The sequence below is a fragment of the Protomyctophum parallelum genome (genome assembly GCF_964188405.1).
Source record: "Protomyctophum parallelum genome assembly, chromosome: 7".
Lineage (NCBI taxonomy): Eukaryota > Metazoa > Chordata > Actinopteri > Myctophiformes > Myctophidae > Protomyctophum > Protomyctophum parallelum.
Window position 1 is genome coordinate 27981374 of NC_139705.1, and position 22437 is coordinate 28003810.

Genomic DNA, 22437 nt, shown 5'->3' on the forward strand with positions numbered 1-22437 from the left:
GCACGTCAGCTACACTCTGTTACTTTACAAGATGGCTGTCTATTAGCGTCAAGCGCCACACAGCTCTCTTATAATGGGCTCCTCATATTATGGGTATAAAGCAATTAATTTCATTGACACGTGACTCGAGTCCCTTAATTGGTCCGAGACCACAGAGTGAAATCCAACAAGTCAAATTGTGTGTGAGACCGAGACGAGACCGAGTCAATGAAAATGTGCACTCAAGACCGGACTCTATTACTACAACACTACTCTATAGCAGTGATTACTATTCAACAAACTTTTGCTTAACAAAAAAAATCACTTGCACTGCCACTACCTTTAAGTACATTTACATTTTCACAGTTTACTTTTTAACAGCAAGTTATGAAGATGATGAGGATATTATTTAAATAGACGGCTACCATGTGAGTTTCTAAACGTTATGTTAATGGTTTGACCAGGTCAGATGGAGCTGGTGGAGGTGATGGACAACGGAGATGGGACGTACTCCGTGGCCTACTCTCCGTCTGTGGGGGGTGACCACTCTCTGCTGGTCAAATACGCGGAGGAAGAGGAGTTTCGCAGGTATGACTAAGGCCTGACTCACACGTGCACAACAGATTGATGTATAGCTGATGCATGAGACTTATTGACTGATGCAAGCTCGCAATTCATTTCCAATGGGAGTCACATGGTTTGACACAACATTTTTGTTGTATGAGGGGGAGGGGGGCAGTCGACACACAGCCAAAAGGCATACAACACAAAGTCAACGAAATTAACTTTGGTACATGCATGTTTTTTCCCCCTCCTCCTGCAGCCCTTACAAGTTCCATGTTCTGGCGCCCGGTGCCAGTGAGCTGGACTCATCTCCTCCTGGCAGACTGGTGTCTAAGACCTGTGCCAAGGTCCCTCAGACCTTCACCATCGACTGTAGGCCTGGAGGAGAGGCCCCGGTGTCTGTGTCCATGCTGCTGCCCAACGGTAAGGCCATCTGTTTAGGCCTTACTTAGGGCCACAAATATCATTCAAAGTGCACATTACTTATTTATACATTTGTTTTTGTTTTTCTTTGTATACCGCTTTATCAATTCAATTCAAAGGAGCTTTATTGGCATGAGAAAACACTTTATGTGAACCAATCTGTACGGCAGATGATCAAGGCCTTTTCATACTGGAAGCGAGTGACGTGCCTCTGCAATTCATTTTCAATGAGAGGCGGCGATTATGTTGGACACGTTCAAGAAGTTGAGGGACGTCGTGAATTTCTCTAAATATAAACTTTCACGACAGCAGACAGCTTAAGTACAAAAGCCTACTAGCCTACTGCAGTTTGAGTGTGCAAAACCTTACTAAATAAATTATACTAAATTGTTTAAAGGGTCAATATAAGTACAATATTATAGCCTAGTATCTTTTTTTATATTTATCCAAAAAGAATACAAACAGCCAATAGCATATTACAAGTTATGAATCTTGAACCTGAAGGCAAGTAAAACAATTGTAAACGTTGTTTGCTGTAGTAAAAGGCAGTGCAAATCTGCATATAGGGCTCTCGCCCTCCCACCCCTCACTGGTGTGAAATCGGGTAGGAAAAAGACGATCCAGGCGACATTGCCTGTGTCACTCGCTCTCCGCCTGAAGCGGCCTCATGTCAATAAAATATGAACACTGCTGTGGTGGGTAGTAGAGGAGAGGTGCTTCAAACCCTGGTTTGACATGCAGAGAATGTTAGAGAGGCAGGGAGGGGTTGAAATTCCCTAGAAGGGCACTTTTTGGCAAAACATTGCTCTCAATGCGTCGCACTGTGCGACGCATTGAGAGCTTGTAAATCAGCTATTTTCGTGGCGCGACCCTGCACTCATTAGTTACTGAAGATGCAGCAAATTACATGGATTTGTACACAAATATAGTTTCAGCGCAAAATGTTCAAGAGAGTTCGGAAAGGGGCAGTTCTCCTGAATGCTGCATTTGCATTTCTTTCGCCACAGTAAAACTGCGTTCATGGTCTGGAGAGGGCAATTTTTTTTACAGATGGGGCAAAGGCTCAAGCCCCCTTTGATGTCATTGTGTGCACATGCCTGTTGTACATACATCTTATCTTATAGGTTGCAACTTGACAAATCAAACTAATCTTGACTCTAATAATGTTCTGACTCTTCGGGAAAGGTAGAAGGTGTGGATCTGACAGACTGACTGTATAATAATTTAACTCTTTAGGAAAGGTAGAAGGTGTGGATCTGACAGACCGTGGAGATGGGAAGTACACGGTGGTCTGGTGTCCAACCATGGACGGCTCTCACTCTCTGGTGGTCAAATATGCCAACGAGGATCAATTCTGCAGGTGAGAGTTTTGCTCTCTCTCTTTCGGTTGCTCACTTTAACAAGTTACCCTCACAAAAAACACATAAATACACCTTCACATAGATTGTGCATTACATTCACCCATTCACACACACATTCATACACCTTCACATAGATTGTGTTGTGCATTACATTCATTCACCCATTCACACACATTTATACACCGATGGCAGAGGAAACCATGCAAGTCACCAACCTGCTCATCGGGAGCAATTAGGGGTTCAGAGTTTTGCTCAAGGACACAATTACAATAAAGGATGACCTGACATGTTGTGCGTGTGCGTGTGCGTGTGCGTGTGTGTGTGTGTGTGTGTGTGTGTGTGTGTGTGTGTGTGTGTGTGTGTGTGTGTGTGTGTGTGTGTGTGCGTGTGTGTGTGTGTGCACATGCGTGTGTCAGTCCCTTCCAGTTCCACGTGCTGTCCGTCCACGATGCTCAGAAGGTGCGTGTCAGCGGTCCTGGCCTGACGTCTGGCCTTCCTGTTCCTGCCAGTCTGCCTGCACGCTTCTCTGTGGACACGTCTGAGGCCGGAGAGGGACACCTCACTGTGGACATCCTGGTGAGTTCTTCATTCTTTCTGTGCTGCTAGGTGGTAGCATAAGTGTAGTTTTAACACTCTTATCGCCAAGGGGTATTTGGAACCATTAAATCAGTGCGCCCTGCAGCGATTTGGGTCCATTTGGTTTCATCTTACGCTCGCAAGAGTTAAATATCTATAAGGGTCCATTTGGTTACCAACTCTCCATCATTTAGCTGGGGAGTCGGGACCACCACCACTGTGTTATACACTATATAATTGACATTCACATATAAATTCGTTTTATCCCACAATATGTTTTTCACCCAGTGTCAATTATCTAATGTAATCCTGGGCGCTACACTTCCTCTGCCAACCTGGGGAGAGCAACGGACTGACCTCATGCTTCCATCTAAGCACATCCTACATTCACTTCTGTGGGAGTGTTTGCATTCCCACAAGGACCATTACGGTTTTTAACAACAGTAATCCCTGGTTCAATAATGAAGTGAAATCGCTTTGTAGGGAGAAACATGCTGCTTATAAACGTGGTGATATGGGGAATTATAAGAGACTGAAATATGAATTTCAGCGTGCTGTGTCTAAGGCTAAGGCCTCCTACAAAGTGAAGCTTGAAAACAAACTGCAAGCAAATGACATCAAAGGTGTATGGCAGGGTTTGCAGGACATCACTGACTATAAAACCAAGCACCATGTTCCAGACCTGGACCCCTCCCTTCCTGGGAGGCTTAATGATTTTTATTGTCGGTTCGACAGTGAAAAACATCAGTCCCCCTCTTTTCCAAGAGAGCAGGGTGACTCTCCACCCAACATATATGAACATGATGTCAGACTGTTGCTCCATCAGCAAAACCCCAGAAAGGCGGCAGGGCCTGATGGCGTGTCGTCTGCCACACTAAAGCACTGTGCTGACCAACTTGCACCTGTCCTCACTTCCATTTTCAACTGGTCACTTGAACTCTGTACTGTGCCTGCTTGCTTTACATCTGCGGTTATCATTCCTGTCCCAAAGAAAAATAATATCACCTGTCTTAATGACTATAGGCCTGTTGCCCTAACATCTGTCATTATGAAAGTCTTTGAGCGACTGGTCTGTAAACACCTGTCCAGCATAGCACTGGACCAATTTGCCTACAGAGCAAATAGGAGTGTAGATGATGCAGTGTCCATCTGTCTGCACACTATTACCCAACATCTAGAATCCAGATCCACCTATGCTTGTGTACTTTTTGTTGACTTCAGCTCCGCATTTAATACAATAGTGCCTGGGAAGCTGATTTCAACCCTACAGGAGCTAGGCGTCAGTACACCTCTATGTAAATGGATCTTTAATTTTCTATGTGACAGGAAACAGGTGGTCAAAATAGGTGATCTCGTCTCGCTGTCGAGGCTCCTAAACACTGGGGCCCCCCAGGGGTGCGTCCTTTCTCCACTTCTGTACTCATTATATACTCATTTCTGTCAATCTCACTTTAGTACAGTTATGATGTATAAGTTTGCTGATGACACATCTTTAGTAGGTCTTATTACCAACGAGGTTGAAACCGACTACCGCAGAGCAGTAGAGGAGCTGGTGAGATGGTGTGAGAGTTACAACTTGATTCTAAACATCTCTAAAACCAAAGAGATGTTTATAGACTTTAGGAAAAAGATATCGAGTCCCCTCCCCCCTCTTCATCAATGGGGAAGAGGTAGAAAGAGTTTCCTCCTTCCGGTTCCTCGGGACCACCATTCATGAAGCCTTATCATGGGATCTTAACACCAGTCTCATAATAGGTAAATCACACCAGCGTCTCTATTTCTTGCGGCAGCTTAAGAAGTTTAAAGTCAGCCAAGCAGCCATGACTCACTTCTACAGGGCCACTATTGAAAGTGTTCTAACCTTCTCCATGCTTGTCTGGTTTGGTCACACAACCTCTCAAGACAAATCAAAGCTGGAAAGAGTAGTACGTCGCGCATCAAATAACATAGGATGTAGCCTCCCTACACTTTCCTCACTTTATTCCACCAGAATAATTAGGAAGGCAAATAAAATCATTGCAGACAACTCCCATCCTGCACATCACCTCTTCAATCTCCTCCCATCAGGCAGGAGATATAGAAGTATCCAGAGCTCAACATGTTGCTTACCCCGTAGCCATTAGACATCTGAACTCATAGATATATGCATATAGCACTTTTGTATTGTATTGTCTTTCTTGTTTGTGTATCTATGGTTGTCTGTATGTGTTGAGTATGAAAGACAAGTTCCTATCAACTTGTTGACATGGCAAATAAATTATTGAATCTTGAATCTTGAGGAGTCTTTTCTCACCAGGGGGGGGTTTTCCTGCATGGTTAGCGCGTGGAAGGAACACATTCAGTGGCATGCACAAACATTTAGAGGGGCAGGTGCTCAAGTGAAAAAAGGGCACCTTGTGCAGTGCGTGGAACCGGCTGGTTGTGTGAGATTTATAGATTTTGGGGCTTAAATAATATATTGGAAGCTTTTTTATCAAGAATTGATCTATGTCACCATGGTCCGCGTACTGTACAGTGTACACTGTACAAAAAAAATCAAAAGGGCACATTGCTGTCCAGAGGGCAAAGGGCAGGTGCTCTAGCACCACCTAGTGTCTATATGTGCATGCCACTGAACCCCTTATTCCAACCAGTTCCTTTCCCCTCCATCAGGCACCCTCGCTGACCACGGGGAGGAAGTATAGAGACCAGGATTGCTGCATGTTTTTGTGAGGGTACCTACATACCCTAGGGGGAGAACATGCAAACTCCATACATTTTTCTGATTGCACTCTTTCTCTCGTCTCTCGTTTGGGTCAAATACGGGCTCCAGGACCCAGAGGGCAGATCTAAAAGACCTCTGATCCGTGACGACTATGACGGCACCCTGGACGTGTCCTACGTTCCCGACAGGGTGGGACGCTACGACGTCACTGTCTGCTACAGCGGAGACCAGGTCGCCGCATCACCCTACCGCGTCTGTGCCGTCGCCACAGGCGACGCCAACAAATGCATCGTCACAGGTGGGACTTTTAATGCACAATTATACAACGGGTCTTTTATTTTTCTTCGAGGAAGCAATCTGATTGGTTGAAACGGCCATCTAGCTGTGCTTAAACGAGCATGATGGAACGCCTAATCAAAACGTAAAAATCAGCTGTGCCGAGTCTCGCTGCTCCCCCAGAGCGGAGCCCGTTGGGTGACTGTAGGTATAGGGAGCCAGTGTAGGGTAGCCAGGATGGGTGTGATACAGTATGCTCACGTTTCCTTGTATTTGTAAGTAATAAGGGTAGTCTTGCATAGCCAGACAACTATTCCACAATCTCCGAATGCTATATAGAGTCTGGAACTACACCTCCCGAAATCCGAGTAAGGAAGCTGCCATTTCCGTTCACGGAAATATATATTTTAAAATATCTTTAGATCTTATTTTTTAATTTCCTTTTTCTGCTAAGCAACAAGCTATATATGCTTAGACGATTTATATTTAAATTAGGATAAATGTGCGCGACTGTAAAGACGAAACGGAAGTGGCGAGGAGGCTCCACTTTATATTTTACTCATGACAGCTCTTCCATTGCTCCAGACTGTGTGATGAAAGCATTTGGAAATTGCGAGAGGCAACAGTCTGGTAACGCGAGACTATATATATATATTTGCCAATGGTTTCTCCATCCCTCCTCCTCCTGCAGGTCCCGAGCTGGGCTCCGTCATCGGAGCTGGGGAGGAGATCGGTTTCGTGGTGAACACGCAGTCGGCGGGCGCGGGGAAGGTGTCGTGCTTCGTTCTGACGCCCGACGGCAGCGAGGTGGAGGCGGACGTTTTGGAGAAGGAGGACGGGACGTTTGAGATCTGCTACACAGCCTCGGAGCCCGGCAGCTACATCATCTCGGCCTGCTTCGGAGGGGAGAGTCTGTTCACCAGTCCCTTCCAGGTCACGGTGCGTGATGTGCTATGTGTGTGCGTCCCTGGGTCCCTGTGTCCCTGGGTCCCTGGGTCCCTGTGTCCCTGTGTCCCTGTGTCCCTGTGTCCCTGTGTCCCTGTGTCCCTGTGTCCCTGGGTCCCTGTGTCCCTGTGTCCCTGGGTCCCTGGGTCCCTGTGTCCCTGTGTCCCTGGGTCCCTGAGTCCCTGTGTCCCTGTGTCCCTGTGTCCCTGTGTCCCTGGGTCCCTGGGTCCCTGTGTCCCTGGGTCCCTGGGTCCCTGGGTCCCTGGGTCCCTGTGTCCCTGTGTCCCTGGGTCCCTGTGTCCCTGGGTCCCTGTGTCCCTGTGTCCGAGCACGAAAATATATAGTCTTTGTTCACTACCAAGTGTCACTGTTGCACAGCCTAACACACAGACAAACACAGGCCAGGGAGCAGGGCTTGTACAGTACAGTACAGTACAGTACAGTACAGTACAGTACAGTACAGTACAGTACAGTACAGTACAGTACAGTACAGTACAGTACAGTACAGTACAGTACCACTCACTTCAGACAGGTCTGATATTTAGCTGTTCCCCCACTCTCAGTGGTGGAAAGTTATACTTAAGTATTTAATAATCTTTGTCGACTGACTGCCGTTTTTCACTGACAGAAACTAGAAACTATGCTGTGATATAAACTATTTTATAGTTGTTTATAGTTGTGTCTTCTCTCATTTTATGAGCTGTTTTTTTCACGTGCACATGTTTTTTTTTTCATGTGCACATATGCAGGCACAAGATGAGGATGAGAGCATGAACCACGGACAGCCGTCCAGGTCCACAGACCACATCCAGCCTATGGTGACTATGAACACACTAGACACTAGACCACATCCAGCCTATGGTGACTATGAACACACTAGACACTAGACCACATCCAGCCTATGGTGACTATGAACACACTAGACACTAGACCACATCCAGCCTATGGTGACTATGAACACACTAGACACTAGACCACATCCAGCCTATGGTGACTATGAACACACTAGACACTAGACCACATCCAGTCTACAGTAAGACGCCTGAGGGCGAGAGCGTGCACGCATCCGCCTGGGTGACAACAGACTGCTGGGCGAGCACTGGCGCTTTGGCACGGAGAGTAAGATCTACATTTCCGGGCCTGTTGAGAACTCTAGTTTTCGCCGGTTGCCGGGCACGGCTGCACTGATACTTTTTTTTTTTTTTTATAACTTTTTTTGGCTTTCGCCTTTTATTTCTTTATTGATAGAGGGGATAGACGAAAGTAGGCTGACAGGAAATGGGGAGAGAGATGGGGGGTGAGACGCAGTAAAGGCCGTCAGGATCGGGAGTCGAACCCACGGCACACTGCCAAGGTGCATGGGGAAGGATCAACATATGGAATGTCAGTACAGGTCAGCTCCATATATGGAGATGAGTTTGAATCTTTATTTTTCGGTTCATTTTTAAGATCTAAGGTTTGAGATAAGATGTAGAGTTGCTGGCCAATATTGATGACATCAGGGATCTCCATATATCTTGTCTGTTGTCTTGTCTGTTCCTAGATGAAGCATGTCTCCTATACATCCTATAAATACTAACAGAATATGCACATCACTTCGTCGAGGTGCTGACTTAGGAAGTGACATCAGAAAAAAAGAATGAACCTGCACACTCATCTGCTCCAGCCTCCAATATAATGTTGTTTCTTCATCTGGTCAAACCCAGTTGAGTTTGATGTGTCGTCTCGTCCGTTCAGCCAAAGGCTCTTCATCTGGTCAAACCCAGTTGAGTTTGACGTGTCGTCTCGTCCGTTCCCAGATGAATCATGGCTCCTACATCCCCCTGAGCACCGTGAACCAGCACCACGGACTGCTGCCGTTCGACGTCGTCATGAGCTTTGGTCTGACCGACGCTGAGATAACAGGTGAGGTACCAATTAAACACGCCGACGCTGAGATAACAGGTGGTACCAATTAAACACACTGACGCTGAGATAACAGGTGGTACCAATTAAACACACCGACGCTGAGATAACAGGTGAGGTACCAATTAAACACACCGACGCTGAGATAACAGGTGGTACCAATTAAACACACCAACGCTGAGATAACAGGTGAGGTACCAATTAAACACACCGACGCTGAGATAACAGGTGGTACCAATTAAACACACTGACGCTGAGATAACAGGTGAGGTACCAATTAAACACACCGACGCTGAGATAACAGGTGGTACCAATTAAACACACTGACGCTGAGATAACAGGTGAGGTACCAATTAAACACACCGACGCTGAGATAACAGGTGGTACCAATTAAACACAGTGACGCTGAGATAACAGGTGGTACCAATTAAACACACTGACGCTGAGATAACAGGTGAGGTACCAATTAAACACACCGACGCTGAGATAACAGGTGGTACCAATTAAACACACTGACGCTGAGATAACAGGTGGTACCAATTAAACACACCGACACTGAGATAACAGGTGGTACCAATTAAACACGCCGACGTTGATATAACAGGTGAGGTACCAATTAAACACGCCGACGTTGATATAACAGGTGAGGTACCAATTAAACACGCCGACGTTGATATAACAGGTGAGGTACCAATTAAACACACCGACGCTGAGATAACAGGTGAGGTACCAATTAAACACACCGACGCTGAGATAACAGGTGAGGTACCAATTAAACACACTGGCACTTTAACCACGTTATCCCTAGACTCTCTCTGTTCTAATGCTGCATTTTGTATCTTTGTAGCGGGAGAAGTTGAAACATTTCTTTTCCCTTTTTTGTTTGTAGCTTTGCAGCTGTTCGATCTTTTGCAGAAGCTACAAAATCATGATGTCGCTGTTGCTTCCATTGAAAAATGAATGGTGGACTCAAAGCTCAAAGCTACAGTCCACTTACAAAGCTTTGTATCTGCCTGTGTGAGCACGATGCAACGAGTTGTGAGTTTAACACAAGTTTGTCGTATAGGAGAAGTCCACATGCCGTCAGGGAGCAGAGGTCAGGCCGAGGTCATCGACAACGGAGACGGGACGGTCACGCTGACCTTTGACCCCACAGAAGAAGGCTTGCATCAGCTGACCATTAAAGTTAACGACGTCACAATGTCAGGTATAAATGTTCTTAAGAGTTCTCTCATTTAACGATAAAATCTGCCTTCATGCACAGACCAGTGGTTTTCCAACCCTTTTCACGTCAAGGTCCATTATTTATTCAGCATTTAAGCCACAGACCACCGTTTGATGATTTATCCTCGCAAACCCAAAACCAAAGAATATTTTTGTTGTCGTTGGATAACATTTTGTCCAGAATTCCATGCTATGATGTTGGTACCATAGGAGAGATAACAGGCAATGTTAAAAACAACAATTGTTTTACATTCTCTAATTGCGTAGACTTAATGGAAAGAAGTTTAACAATATTTTAACTCTTCTCAGAGAGTCCTCTGCAGTTTTACGTGAACAACGCCAGCAGAGGAGAAGTGATGGCACACGGCCCAGGCCTGGTGTACGGAGTCTCCAACGAGATCGCAGCCTTCACCATCTTCAACAAAGATTTAGTACAAGGTAAGCCGTCCCACAACGGAGGTTCATCCATCCATCCATCTTCAACCGCTTATCTGTAGTCTGGTCGCGGGGGCAACAGCTCCACCAGAGAGCTCCAGACCTCCCTCTCCAGAGCAACATTAGTGACTTCCTCCTGGGGGATCCCGAGACGTGGGTCGATGTGTTTCCTCCAACTGCGCCTTGATCTGCCACTGCCTCTGAAGTTTTTCAGAAAACTGTCAGGATTTAGAAGACGTCCATTTCGTAGAATCTGGTCTCTTTGATCCAGGTGACATGGACACAGCTGTGTGTTGTGTGTATCATTGTTTTCTTTCTTTTTTTTAAGATTTATTTATTGATAATGCAGATATCATTTACAACAATGAATTACATTTTTTAAACAAGACAAGACAAACTCAAAAAGGAAAAGACAAAAAACAGTAAAATCAAACCCCCCCACCCACCCCCCACCCCAACCCCAGAAAGGAAAACTACACAGCTTTCATTACTCTGTATTGTACACAACACCTCTTGATAGCATCAACTCGGATAAATACCTGAAAATAACAATATAAATAAAACTAAATCAACCCAGAAGAGATATTGAAGGTAGAACCTCAAAGAACCTGCCCCATATCTTTTCAAAAGTAGCATGCCTTCTTCTTACATTGTACAGTATCTTTTCAGGGGTACAGTATGATGAAAGCTCATTCAGCCAGTGTCTCTGTAAAGGTGATTTTTCAGATTTCCAATTAACCAAGATGATTTTCTTCGCAGCTGTACTGGCGAGTAACACAAAGTATGCTTTGTTAAAATTTGTGTTGATCAATGTAACGTCACCCAGTAACCAAATTATTGGATCATGTGGTATTTCAACCTCTATGATATCAGAGACGGTAGACAAGATGAACTTCCAATAATCAATTAAAAGTGGGCAGTTCCATAACATATGTAATAGGCAGCCTTCTGTTATCTTACATCTTTGGCACATAGGGGAAATGTTTCTATAAATGTTGTGTAACCTGAGCGGTTACGGAGTAAAGTAAGTTCTGTGAAAAATGTTAAATTGCATCTGTCTATGTTTGGTGGAAAAATTATCTCCCAATCCACATCATCATAGGTGCATCCTTAAGTCTGTCTCCCATTTATGTTTAATGTTCACTGTATTGTAAATTGGTAAATTATTGTTAAGAATACCATATATGGAGGAAGTTAATCCTTTAGTTGAGGTGATAAGAGTGCAAAACATGTGATCCTCCAGGGGGAATTTTTCCGGAATATTCGGGAAATCTATAGATTTTGCTTGAATCCAATGTCTAATTTGAAGATATTTAAAGAGGTCATGGTTACGTAAATTAAACTTGGCTGATAATTGTTGAAAGTTTGATACTACATTGTTGCTGTATAAATCACCCACAGTCCTGATTCCATTATTAACCCATCTCTGCAACACACCATCAGCTATGGGATAAGGAATATTAGGGTTTTCCCATAATGGGGTCTTTCTCATTAGAGATGTATATCCCCAATAATTTATGAGATTCCTGCCATGCTTCAAAAGCGCTCAAGATAATAGGATTTTTAGTAAGCAAAGAGAGGTTCTTCTTCGTACCCAAAAAAGGTACGATTTTCAGGGGACTTATATAGGCCCAGGTCTAGTTGTTCTATACGTAGACACCTAACCTCACCAATCTCAGGGTGCGTGTGTATCATTGTTAAGGTGAACTGGACACAGCTGTGTGTTGTGTGTATCATTGTTAAGGTGAACTGGACACAGCTGTGTTGTGTATCATTGTTAAGGTGAACTGGACACAGCTGTGTTGTGTATCATTGTTAAGGTGAACTGGACACAGCTGTGTTGTGTATCATTGTTAAGGTGAACTGGACACAGCTGTGTTGTGTATCATTGTTAAGGTGAACTGGACACAGCTGTGTTGTGTATCATTGTTAAGGTGAACTGGACACAGCTGTGTTGTGTATCATTGTTAAGGTGAACTGGACACAGCTGTGTTGTGTATCATTGTTAAGGTGAACTGGACACAGCTGTGTTGTGTATCATTGTTAAGGTGAACTGGACACAGCTGTGTTGTGTATCATTGTTAAGGTGAACTGGACACAGCTGTGTTGTGTATCATTGTTAAGGTGAACTGGACACAGCTGTGTTGTGTATCATTGTTAAGGTGAACTGGACATAGCTGTGTTGTGTGTATCCTTCCAGGTGAACTGGACACAGCTGTGTGTTGTGTGTATCATTGTTAAGGTGAACTGGACACAGCTGTGTGTTGTGTGTATCATTGTTAAGGTGAACTGGACACAGCTGTGTGTTGTGTGTATCATTGTTAAGGTGAACTGGACACAGCTGTGTGTTGTGTGTATCATTGTTAATGTGAACTGGACACAGCTGTGTGTTGTGTGTATCATTGTTAAGGTGAACTGGACACAGCTGTGTGTTGTGTGTATCATTGTTAAGGTGAACTGGACACAGCTGTGTTGTGTATCATTGTTAAGGTGAACTGGACACAGCTGTGTTGTGTGTATCATTGTTAAGCTGAACTGGACACAGCTGTGTTGTGTGTATCCTTCCAGGTGAACTGGACACAGCTGTGTTGTGTGTATCCTTCCAGGTGAACTGGACATAGCCCTGGAGGGTCCGTCCAGGGCAGAGATCCGCTGCCTGAACAACAGAGATGGAACGTGCACCGTCACCTACCTGCCCACCGTCCCCGGAGACTACAACGTCCTGGTCCGACACAACGAGGAGCACATCACGGGAAGTCCTTTCACCGTGAAGATAACTGGTAATTAATATAAATTATTACTGTACAGTCCTTTCACCGTGAAGATAACTGGTAATTAATATAAATTATTACTGTACAGTCCTTTCACCGTGAAGATAACTGGTAATTAATATACTACTGTAACCTTTCACCGTGAAGATAGCTGCTAATTAATATAAATGATTACTGTACAGTCCTTTCACCGTGAAGATGACTGGTAATTAATATAGATTATTACTGTACAGTCCTTTCACCGTGAAGATAACTGGTAATTCATATTAATTATTACTGTACAGTCCTTTCACCGTGAAGATAACTGGTAATTAATATAAATTATTACTGTACAGTCCTTTCACTGTGAAGATAACTGGTAATTAATATACTACTGTAACCTTTCACCGTGAAGATAGCTGCTAATTAATAGAAATGATTACTGTACAGTCCTTTCACCGTCCGTGAAGATAGCTGGTAATTAATATAAATTGTTACTGTACAGTCCTTTCACTGTGAATATAGCTGGTAATATAAATTATTACTGTACAGTCCTTACACTGTGAAGATAGCTGCTAATTAATATATAATTCATATGTAATATATTACTGTAACCTTTCACTGTGAAGACAGCTGGTAATTTGATATTGGTGGGCAAGAAAAACCTGATTCACTCAAATATGGTGATTTTTATGAAAGCCTTTTTAAATGTTGTATTATTCTATAGGGTCCTCCAATGACCCGGTCAGCGCTGCTCTGAGGTCTCTGGTGCGCTTCGGCACGGTGCCAGACTTCACCCTGGACATCACGGAGGACGACATCAGCCTGCTGTCGGCCAGCATCACGTCCCCGTCCGGCCAGGACGTCTCCTGTCTGCTGAAGAGGCAGCCTGACCGACACATAGGTCAGTGTTCTAACAGCACCAGTCCGAGTGTGGGCAGGGGTCAAGTCTGAGTCAAGACCGAGACCAGATATTTATTTCTTCTTTCTCATTTGATATATAGCAGGGGTGGGCAACTTTGACGATGGAGAGGGCCACTATATTTCCATACTCACTCCAGATGGGCCACGTTACATAATATTACTGTCGTAGCAAAAATAGCCGATCTACAAGCTCAAAACGCGTCGCACCGTGACACGTTTTGTGCTTGTAGATCAGCCGCATTAAGTAGATAGGCCGCATTAAGTGAAGGTGGGGGGGGCGCATGTGGCCCCTGGAACGCCAGTTTCCCATGTATGATAAAAATAATCTTTCCTCCTCTCTTCTTGCTTGCGGTTCCTTCCGTTCCGTTGCGTGCAGGTATCTCGTTCATTCCCAAAGAGGTGGGGGAGCATCTGGTGAGCGTGCTGAAGGGTGGGGAGCACGTGGCCAACAGTCCCATCCCACTCACCATCACCCCACTGGAGATCGGAGACGCCAGCCGGGTGGAGGTGTTCGGCCCGGGGCTGACCGCGGGACGCACCGGCCACATGTCCCACTTTGTGGTGGACACGCGCCAGGCAGGCCAGTGCACTCTCTTTTTGATTTCTTTATACCGTCGTTGGGTCAGAAACCTCTCATCCCCATATTTTAACCCATTTAGACCATGAGGACCCCATTCACATTTAAAAATGTATTTTTAAAATGTATTCTTTTCTGAAAAACCTCATGTTTCAACTTTCTATATCAGTGGTTCTCAATATTTCATGTCAAGGACACCCCAGAAGCAAAGATTTGAGTTCTCTGAAAGAATATATATTCAAAGATTTGAGGCACATTTTCACGATTTTTCAAAAATAGCAGACCTACGAGCTTGTAGATTTACTATTTTTCAATAGCTAAAGTATAACATAATGCTCAAAACACCAAAAGGGGTTTCCGCCCAGAATGGGTTAACTTTTTGTCTTTTGATTTCTGTAAATTAACGGCCTACTGACATACTGTATGGCGGCGCCACATATAAAAGCATAAAAAGTAGGAGATCTACAAGTTCAAAACGCGTCGCTTCGTGTCGCGTTTTGAACTTGTTGAGCTTTTCAATTTGAACCCTGAAGAGTGACAGTTTGTCACTCTTCAGGTGACACTCTTGGTTTCCACCCGACAGAGACGATATATTTATTCCATATTATTTTGAACATTTACAAATTAACCTTTAATGACATCACAAGGTCCCACTCTAACTTAATTACATCACATTCTATATTAATGACATCACGTGCAGGCTACGGGGGTTTAACTCTAACTTTAATGACATGGTCAACAGGATACGGGGGTCTATAACTCTAACTTAATGACATGACGTGCAGGCTACGGCGGTTTCACTCTAACTTTAATGACATCACATCATGGTGAACAGGCTACGGGGGTCTCACTCTGGCCATCGAGGGTCCCAGCGCCGTGGAGATCCAAACGGAGGAGCTGGACGATGGAACGTGCGGCGTGTCCTTCTGCCCCACGGCGTCTGGAGCCTACAGCGTCTCTGTGAGGTTCACTGACCAGCATGTTCCAGGTATGTAGGAGTCTGGAGCCTACTGCGTCTCTGTGAGGTTCACTGACCAGCATGTTCCAGGTATGTAGGAGTCTGGAGCCTACTGCGTCTCTGTGAGGTTCACCACCTGAATTACACTGTTCCTTTTTTAGAATCTCATATATTCTCATATATCTTCAGAGTGACTTATTCATATTACGCTACGGCTACGTAAATATGCAAATCTTTCCCCCCTAAGATACACTACAGTATGTGATGGTAGGAGAGTTGGGGTAGATGGAACAATAACTCATAAAGTAGGGTCTAACTCCTAAGTGGTTAGTTAGTGCATTATTTAATGCAACGAACAAATACTGTACATTGGGGAGAAAAAGGAACACAAAACACATTGTAAATTGCAAACATCTTTGGAGATGTCTCTGCATCTGCAGTGTGTGTATTGGTTCCTCCAGACAGTCGTTTCAGAGCCACAGTGACAGATGGAGGCCACAAGATGGACAGTAATCTCATGTGTTTATTGGTCTCCATAGGCAGTCCTTTCAGAGTCACAGTGACAGACGGAGGCCACAAGATGGACAGCATAACTCACTACCAGGGAGCCACCGGCGTCGCCAACGTGGGCAACACGTGTGGCATCAACCTCAAGATACCAGGTATCGTACTACTGTAGCTTGCATGATGCTCTCTGCTTCCCTTCCCTGGCCTTCGCGGTAGTGAGAGGCTGAGAGGCCGTCCAGTAATCAGAAGGTCACATCAGCTCCGGTCTGTCTGTGTCACAGTACCCTCGGTCTGTCTGTGTCACAGTACCCTCGGTCGGTCTGTGTCACAGTACCCTCGGTCTGTCTGTGTCACAGTAGCCTCGGAATCGGTCGGTCTGTGTCACAGTAGCCTCGGAGTCGGTCTGTCTGTGTCACAGTAGCCTCGGAATCGGTCGGTCTGTGTCACAGTACCCTTGGTCTGTCTGTGTCACAGTACCCTCGGTCTGTCTGTGTCACAGTACCCTCGGTCTGTCTGTGTCACAGTACCCTCGGAGTCGGTCGGTCTGTGTCACAGTACCCTCGGTCTGTCTGTGTCACAGTACCCTCGGTCTGTCTGTGTCACAGTACCCTCGGTCTGTCTGTGTCACAGTACCCTCGGTCTGTCTGTGTCACAGTACCCTCGGTCTGTCTGTGTCACAGTACCCTCGGTCTGTCTGTGTCACAGTACCCTCGGTCGGTCTGTGTCACAGTACCCTCGGTCTGTCTGTGTCACAGTACCCTCGGTCTGTCTGTGTCACAGTAGCCTCGGAGTCGGTCTGTCTGTGTCACAGAAGCCTCGGAGTCGGTCTGTCTGTGTCACAGTAGCCTTGGAATCGGTCTGTCTGTGTCACAGAAGCCTCGGAGTCGGTCTGTCTGTGTCACAGTAGCCTTGGAATCGGTCTGTCTGTGTCACAGAAGCCTCGAGTCGGTCTGTCTGTGTCACAGAAGCCTCGGAGTCGGTCTGTCGCAGTCAGTGTTTTCCTGTTTGTATGAGTCAAGATTCATGTACTTATTGGCCAGTTTATGACACAAAAAATCTTGTAAGATTTTGGAATAAATACATGATTCCAGGTGTTCGCCTTTTATGGTTTATTTTTTCATTTTCAGTTACAGATATCGCGATATACTGTATACATACATAAATACTGTCTTATTGCCTGACCAGGTCTGGATCTATTAACACTGTCTTATTGCCTGACCAGGTGTAGATCTATTAACACTGTCTTATTGCCTGACCAGGTCTGGATCTATTAACACTGTCTTATTGCCTGACCAGGTCTGGATCTATTAACACTGTCTTATTGCCTGACCAGGTCTGGATCTATTAACACTGTCTTATTGCCTGACCAGGTCTGGATCTATTAACACTGTCTAATTGCCTGACCAGGTCTGGATCTATTAACACTGTCTTATTGCCTGACCAGGTCTGGATCTATTAACACTGTCTTATTGCCTGACCAGGTCTGGATCTATTAACACTGTCTAATTGCCTGACCAGGTCTGGACCTCCAGCACATCTCCGCCGAGGTCTCCAGTCCGTCGGGTTGCGTGAGCCGGGCCGGCGTCAGCGCGACGGGACGCAACACGTGTCGGGTGAACTTCGTGCCCTCGGAGACGGGGGTCCACTGCGTGAGTGTGCGGTACCGCGGCCAGGACGTCCCGGGAAGCCCCTACCGCTACACCGTGGGGCCCCTGGGGGAGGGGGGCTCCCACAGGGTGCAGGCGTGGGGCCAGGGTCTGCAGAGTGCCGAGGCCAGGGTGCCAGGTAAAACATGGTTGCACCACTCAGTTCACACTGGTGTGATTTTTACTAATCACCTCACCTTATCACCTAAAACTGGAGTATGAATAGGCCTTAACACATCGTTTGCTGAACCAGTATCTATACGTCATATTTTTATCGATCACGGTGTGCGGAAGACGTATCTATACGCTTTTATAGCTTTTTTATTGATTACTGTACTTCATCTTTCTATGCGCCCGGACAACATAGAAAGTAACACTGATTGCCTCTCCCAAGATCCTGTCTGTGATCCGGCAGTTAAAAGCCCCCCCCCCCCTCCTGAAAAGAGGTCTGGTCTATGCCGGGCAGGCCGCCTCCATTACGACGTAATGGAGGCGGCCTGCCCGGCATAGACCAACGCAGATGTCAGGGGATCTAAAATGGACGTGCCCATGCTCTAGTGTGTGTGCATAGAATAGTAACACTCGATTCCCCCTCCCCTCCTGTTTCTACATGGTTTCTCCCGAGGGAGCATTGTGGGGGTGTCAGTCGGATCGCATTCACAGTGCCCCCCCACTGCCCCAGTGCCTTTACTGCCTTGCACGTCTCTCATTCTCGGAAAAAGAACACAGCCGTAAGCATTGATTTCCCCGCAGCGTCTTCGCCAGCCAATGCAGCCATCACTATCGGTTGTGGATTGTAACCTTTTTATTTATTATAATTGCAGTGATAACGACCGCAATGAAGGCGACGCCTTCATTGCGGTCGTTATCACTGCAGTGCCCCCCCAGTGCCTTGCACCTCTCATTCTCGGAAAAAGAACGCAGCCGTAAGCATCGATTTGCCCGCAACGTTGCAACGTTTGCAACACACATGGAGTCATGGACAGATGCACGAAACGAATCACATTATCGAGGGACCGCAATGATCAAGCGGCCGTTTTACATGTCTTTCGTTGGAGCCTCGACCCGGTTCCGAATACACATGTCCTCATCCTAAACCGTTGTGTTCCATCGAGTTGTCATTTTGTCGATATCACAGCCGGGCTTAGCATCTCTCTCGATCGAAGAAGCTCTTTTGCAACGCTGATTGTTCCTACGTGCTTCAGTGCTTTCTTTGCCCAGACATGACAACCTCTAACGACACCGATCCAGTAACGCGTCTCACCGTTATACTTTGGTTCTGAAACGATCGGTGGAAATTTGTAGCCTACACAGATCAAGACTTTTGTTCCCCCCCTGTTACTGCAATTGGAGACAATGAGCACAGATATGTGAGATAGATTAGGCGAGGCACGCATAAGCATCATGAAGTTATCATCATAGCGAGTTATAAAGGTTTAAAGTCACAGACATTGACAGGCAGATATAAAAAGAAACATAAATAAATGATTATCATATACACTACACACTGAATGAAAGCCCTGAATGTCTACTTTTAGGGAGGAAAACAATACACATTGATCCCATGTACATTTTGTCAGTAATTGGCTATTGAATGCAGCTTGCGCCCACCAGAGAGAATTTTAGAGAAGGCATGGACCTGAACAACTAAATATTCACAAAATAAGGCCTATAGCGACATGTACATACTATATACCGTATGAAACAGAAGACTCTCTGCTTTCATAAGAAAAAAACTAATACTGTAATAATAATAAAAATCACACCCCTGTGAAGTGAGCAGTGTAGTTGCACTGCTCACTTCACAGGGGTGTGATTTTACGAATACGAGTTTTTAATACGTCATGGCGTATTAATAACGTCATGGCGTTTTTTATACGTCACAGCGTTTTGAAGAATACGTCGTCCAGCTGACTTCAGCATCTGTATGGACTGGACAGTATATAAATGTTGCGTCTCCATTCCAGCTGACTACAGCATCTGTATGGACAGTATATAAATGTTGCATCTCCATTCCAGCTGACTTCAGCATCTGGGCACGCGAGGCTGGAGCTGGGAAGCTGTCGGTGACGATGGAGGGACCGGGGAGCACAGAGCTGCTCTTTGAAGACAGAGACCATGGATCCTGTGGGGTCTCCTACAAGGCTGACCAGCCTGGTATAGTACTAGCGCACGCACGCACGCACGCACTACACAGCCTGGTGCACCAGACTAGCAAACACACAGTAATATATTATAGATGCTATAGGTTGATGCTAACATGTGGTCTTCCTCCAGGGGACTACGTGGTGTCTGTGAAGTTTGACGACCAGCACATCCAGGACAGTCCGTTCATGGTTCCGGTGCTTCCTGCTTCTTCTTCTGGAGCCAACGACGACCTCACAACAAGTACAACCTCTGATTCATACGTACCGCCGCTGGGCAGAAACCTCTTATCTCTGTTTCTATGTTAGCGGTTCTCAAAAATTTTCATGTGAAGGACCCCCAAAAATATATGGCCGCCGACCCCCCATCTGGAAATATGATGTTCCAGGGACCCTCCCCCAGATGCAAAGATTTGAGTTAAAAACGTTTGCTCTCAAATAATGTGTTCAAAGATTTGCACCACATTTTCACGATTTTTCAAAAATAGCAGATCTACAAGCTCGTAGCGCGCTAAAGCATAACACAATGCTTTAAACACCAAAAGGGTTCCTGTCCAGAATGGACTAGCTTGCTGTGTTTCTTCGTAAATTAACGTCCTATACACGGCGTCACACACAAGCATCAAAGATCTACAAGCTTGAAACGTGGTTGGGAAGCTATAATGGGTTAAACTATAGTGGACATGATGACCTTTGACCTGTGATTGCAGGTCATCAAACGAGCAGATCGAGTGTCGTGGTGGGCGGCGGCGGCGCCCCGTCCACGTGGCCCTCGTTTGCGTCCGATGCGTCCAAGGTGTGCAGCAGCGGGCCGGGCTTGAAGAGGGCTGTTATTGGCAAGAGAAACGCCTTCGCTGTCGACTGTGCTGATGCAGGTGAGAGTGTGTGCGTGTGTGCGTGCTTGCGTGAGTGTGTGCGTGCATGCTTGCGTGAGTGTGTGCGTGCTTGCGTGAGTGTGTGCGTGCGTGCGTGTGTCCAGAGCTAATATCGCCAACGTTGGACCGATAAGCACCCAAACCTTGCATACACCACACAGAACTATTTTTATATTTCACAAAATGTTTAATACTTAAAATACTTAAAATTAACTGGAACCTAAATAGAACCAAATGGACCCGTTACCGGTGCATTTGGTTCCATTTGTACATCTATAACTCATATACTCAGTATATAGGGTTCCTTGGCGTAACGCATACCATACTGGGGGTCCTTGAAATTAGAGCGCATATTTGTCATAGGCGACTGACGTCATAGACACAGAACCACAGTGAAGCCATGCCACATTCCATTACACATTTTGCTGAGTTAAGCCCCCCCCTGTAGCCTGCACGTGATGTCATTAATTGGAGTTATAGACCCCCATACATAAGCTTTACCTAACTTTGCTACTACAGGGATAACATGCACATTGCACATAATTTATGTTACTCTTTTTTACTTTTTGCACTCTTTATTCTATCCCTTTGTTTGCTGTTTGATGTTGATGTTGTGCTATCTATGCTGCTGCATTGTCTGAAGGAAGCCAAAGAATTATACATTTTACTCTTATGTACACAAGATGTAACAATAAAGTACAACTGATGGATATATTTCCACCATATGTTTCACTGAGGACTGTATTAAAATAAGTTATTATAAATAGCTTCGACAGCAGAGCTGAGAGCACCGAAACACCGGAACTCTCAAAATACTTTTAGAAGTAATCGAATTACAATATATACTTAACTTTAGCTTTTACCAGGATACTTTAAGTAAATAGCCAATATAAACAATGTTACTTTAGGAGAATGACCTTATAAATACCGAAATGTTACCTGAGTTCACCACAGACGAGAGATCCATTCAGAGTGAGGGTTTTAGTCATATTTTATATTGATTCAGAGAGACAGAACGAGATCCACATATTCAGCATAATAATAATTTACAATCAAATTAGACCGACCCCGCAGGGGCGGTCCAACGTGGTCTCTCCATGCCGTTCCCAAAATGGCATTGGGTATTTATACGGTTTCAATACAAAATGGAGAATGGTACAAAATAGACGTGGCAATACAGAGGAGCATCTTAACAATGCATTGGGATATGTAGTTTTGGGAATGACCTGTAGTTCATAATTCAATCACTGGCCAACCAACAGACCCTAAACCGGAAGAGCACAGAGGTTGGCAATGCATGGCACCCGGCTTTAAGGATAAATTGTCATGCCGTCTCGGCTATGGCGAGCTGATAAGGGAGTGCCTGGCCTTCAAGGTCAGTTACATGCAGGGTTCTAGACGCTGAGACAGCCAGACAGTGCAATAATAATTCTTACTAACTAAACGCCATAAGATAGCGTGAAGTAACTACATATGAGTGGAGCACAGGGCAACCAGATTAAAAGGTCAAAGGAATCACTGATCATTCACCCACAAAATACCACAAAAATACCTATCAACAACCTTGAACTTTCCCAAGTGGATTTCCTTTACCGTCGGCGCCAAGGTTTGTGGTTATTCCCTGCAGGCACCAACCTGCTCGTGTTTGTTTATGGTTAATATTC

General features: G+C 45.3%; 1 protein-coding gene across 1 annotated transcript in view; it reads left to right on the forward strand.

Moving 5' to 3' along the window:
• The window catches only part of LOC310862002 (filamin-B-like), a 93704-nt gene that overhangs the window by 67598 nt on the left and 3669 nt on the right, over positions 1–22437 (forward strand). The window contains exons 65-83 of the mRNA XM_083769739.1: positions 444–567; positions 803–966; positions 2203–2326; positions 2744–2903; positions 5716–5905; positions 6575–6822; positions 7578–7646; positions 8628–8733; positions 9800–9940; positions 10267–10395; positions 12999–13172; positions 13870–14046; positions 14443–14646; positions 15479–15631; positions 16141–16263; positions 17627–17893; positions 19774–19911; positions 20032–20142; positions 20609–20773. Of these exons, the coding sequence (XP_083625865.1) occupies positions 444–567; positions 803–966; positions 2203–2326; positions 2744–2903; positions 5716–5905; positions 6575–6822; positions 7578–7646; positions 8628–8733; positions 9800–9940; positions 10267–10395; positions 12999–13172; positions 13870–14046; positions 14443–14646; positions 15479–15631; positions 16141–16263; positions 17627–17893; positions 19774–19911; positions 20032–20142; positions 20609–20773 (2967 nt within the window). The remainder of the gene's footprint in view (positions 1–443; positions 568–802; positions 967–2202; positions 2327–2743; positions 2904–5715; positions 5906–6574; positions 6823–7577; positions 7647–8627; positions 8734–9799; positions 9941–10266; positions 10396–12998; positions 13173–13869; positions 14047–14442; positions 14647–15478; positions 15632–16140; positions 16264–17626; positions 17894–19773; positions 19912–20031; positions 20143–20608; positions 20774–22437) is intronic.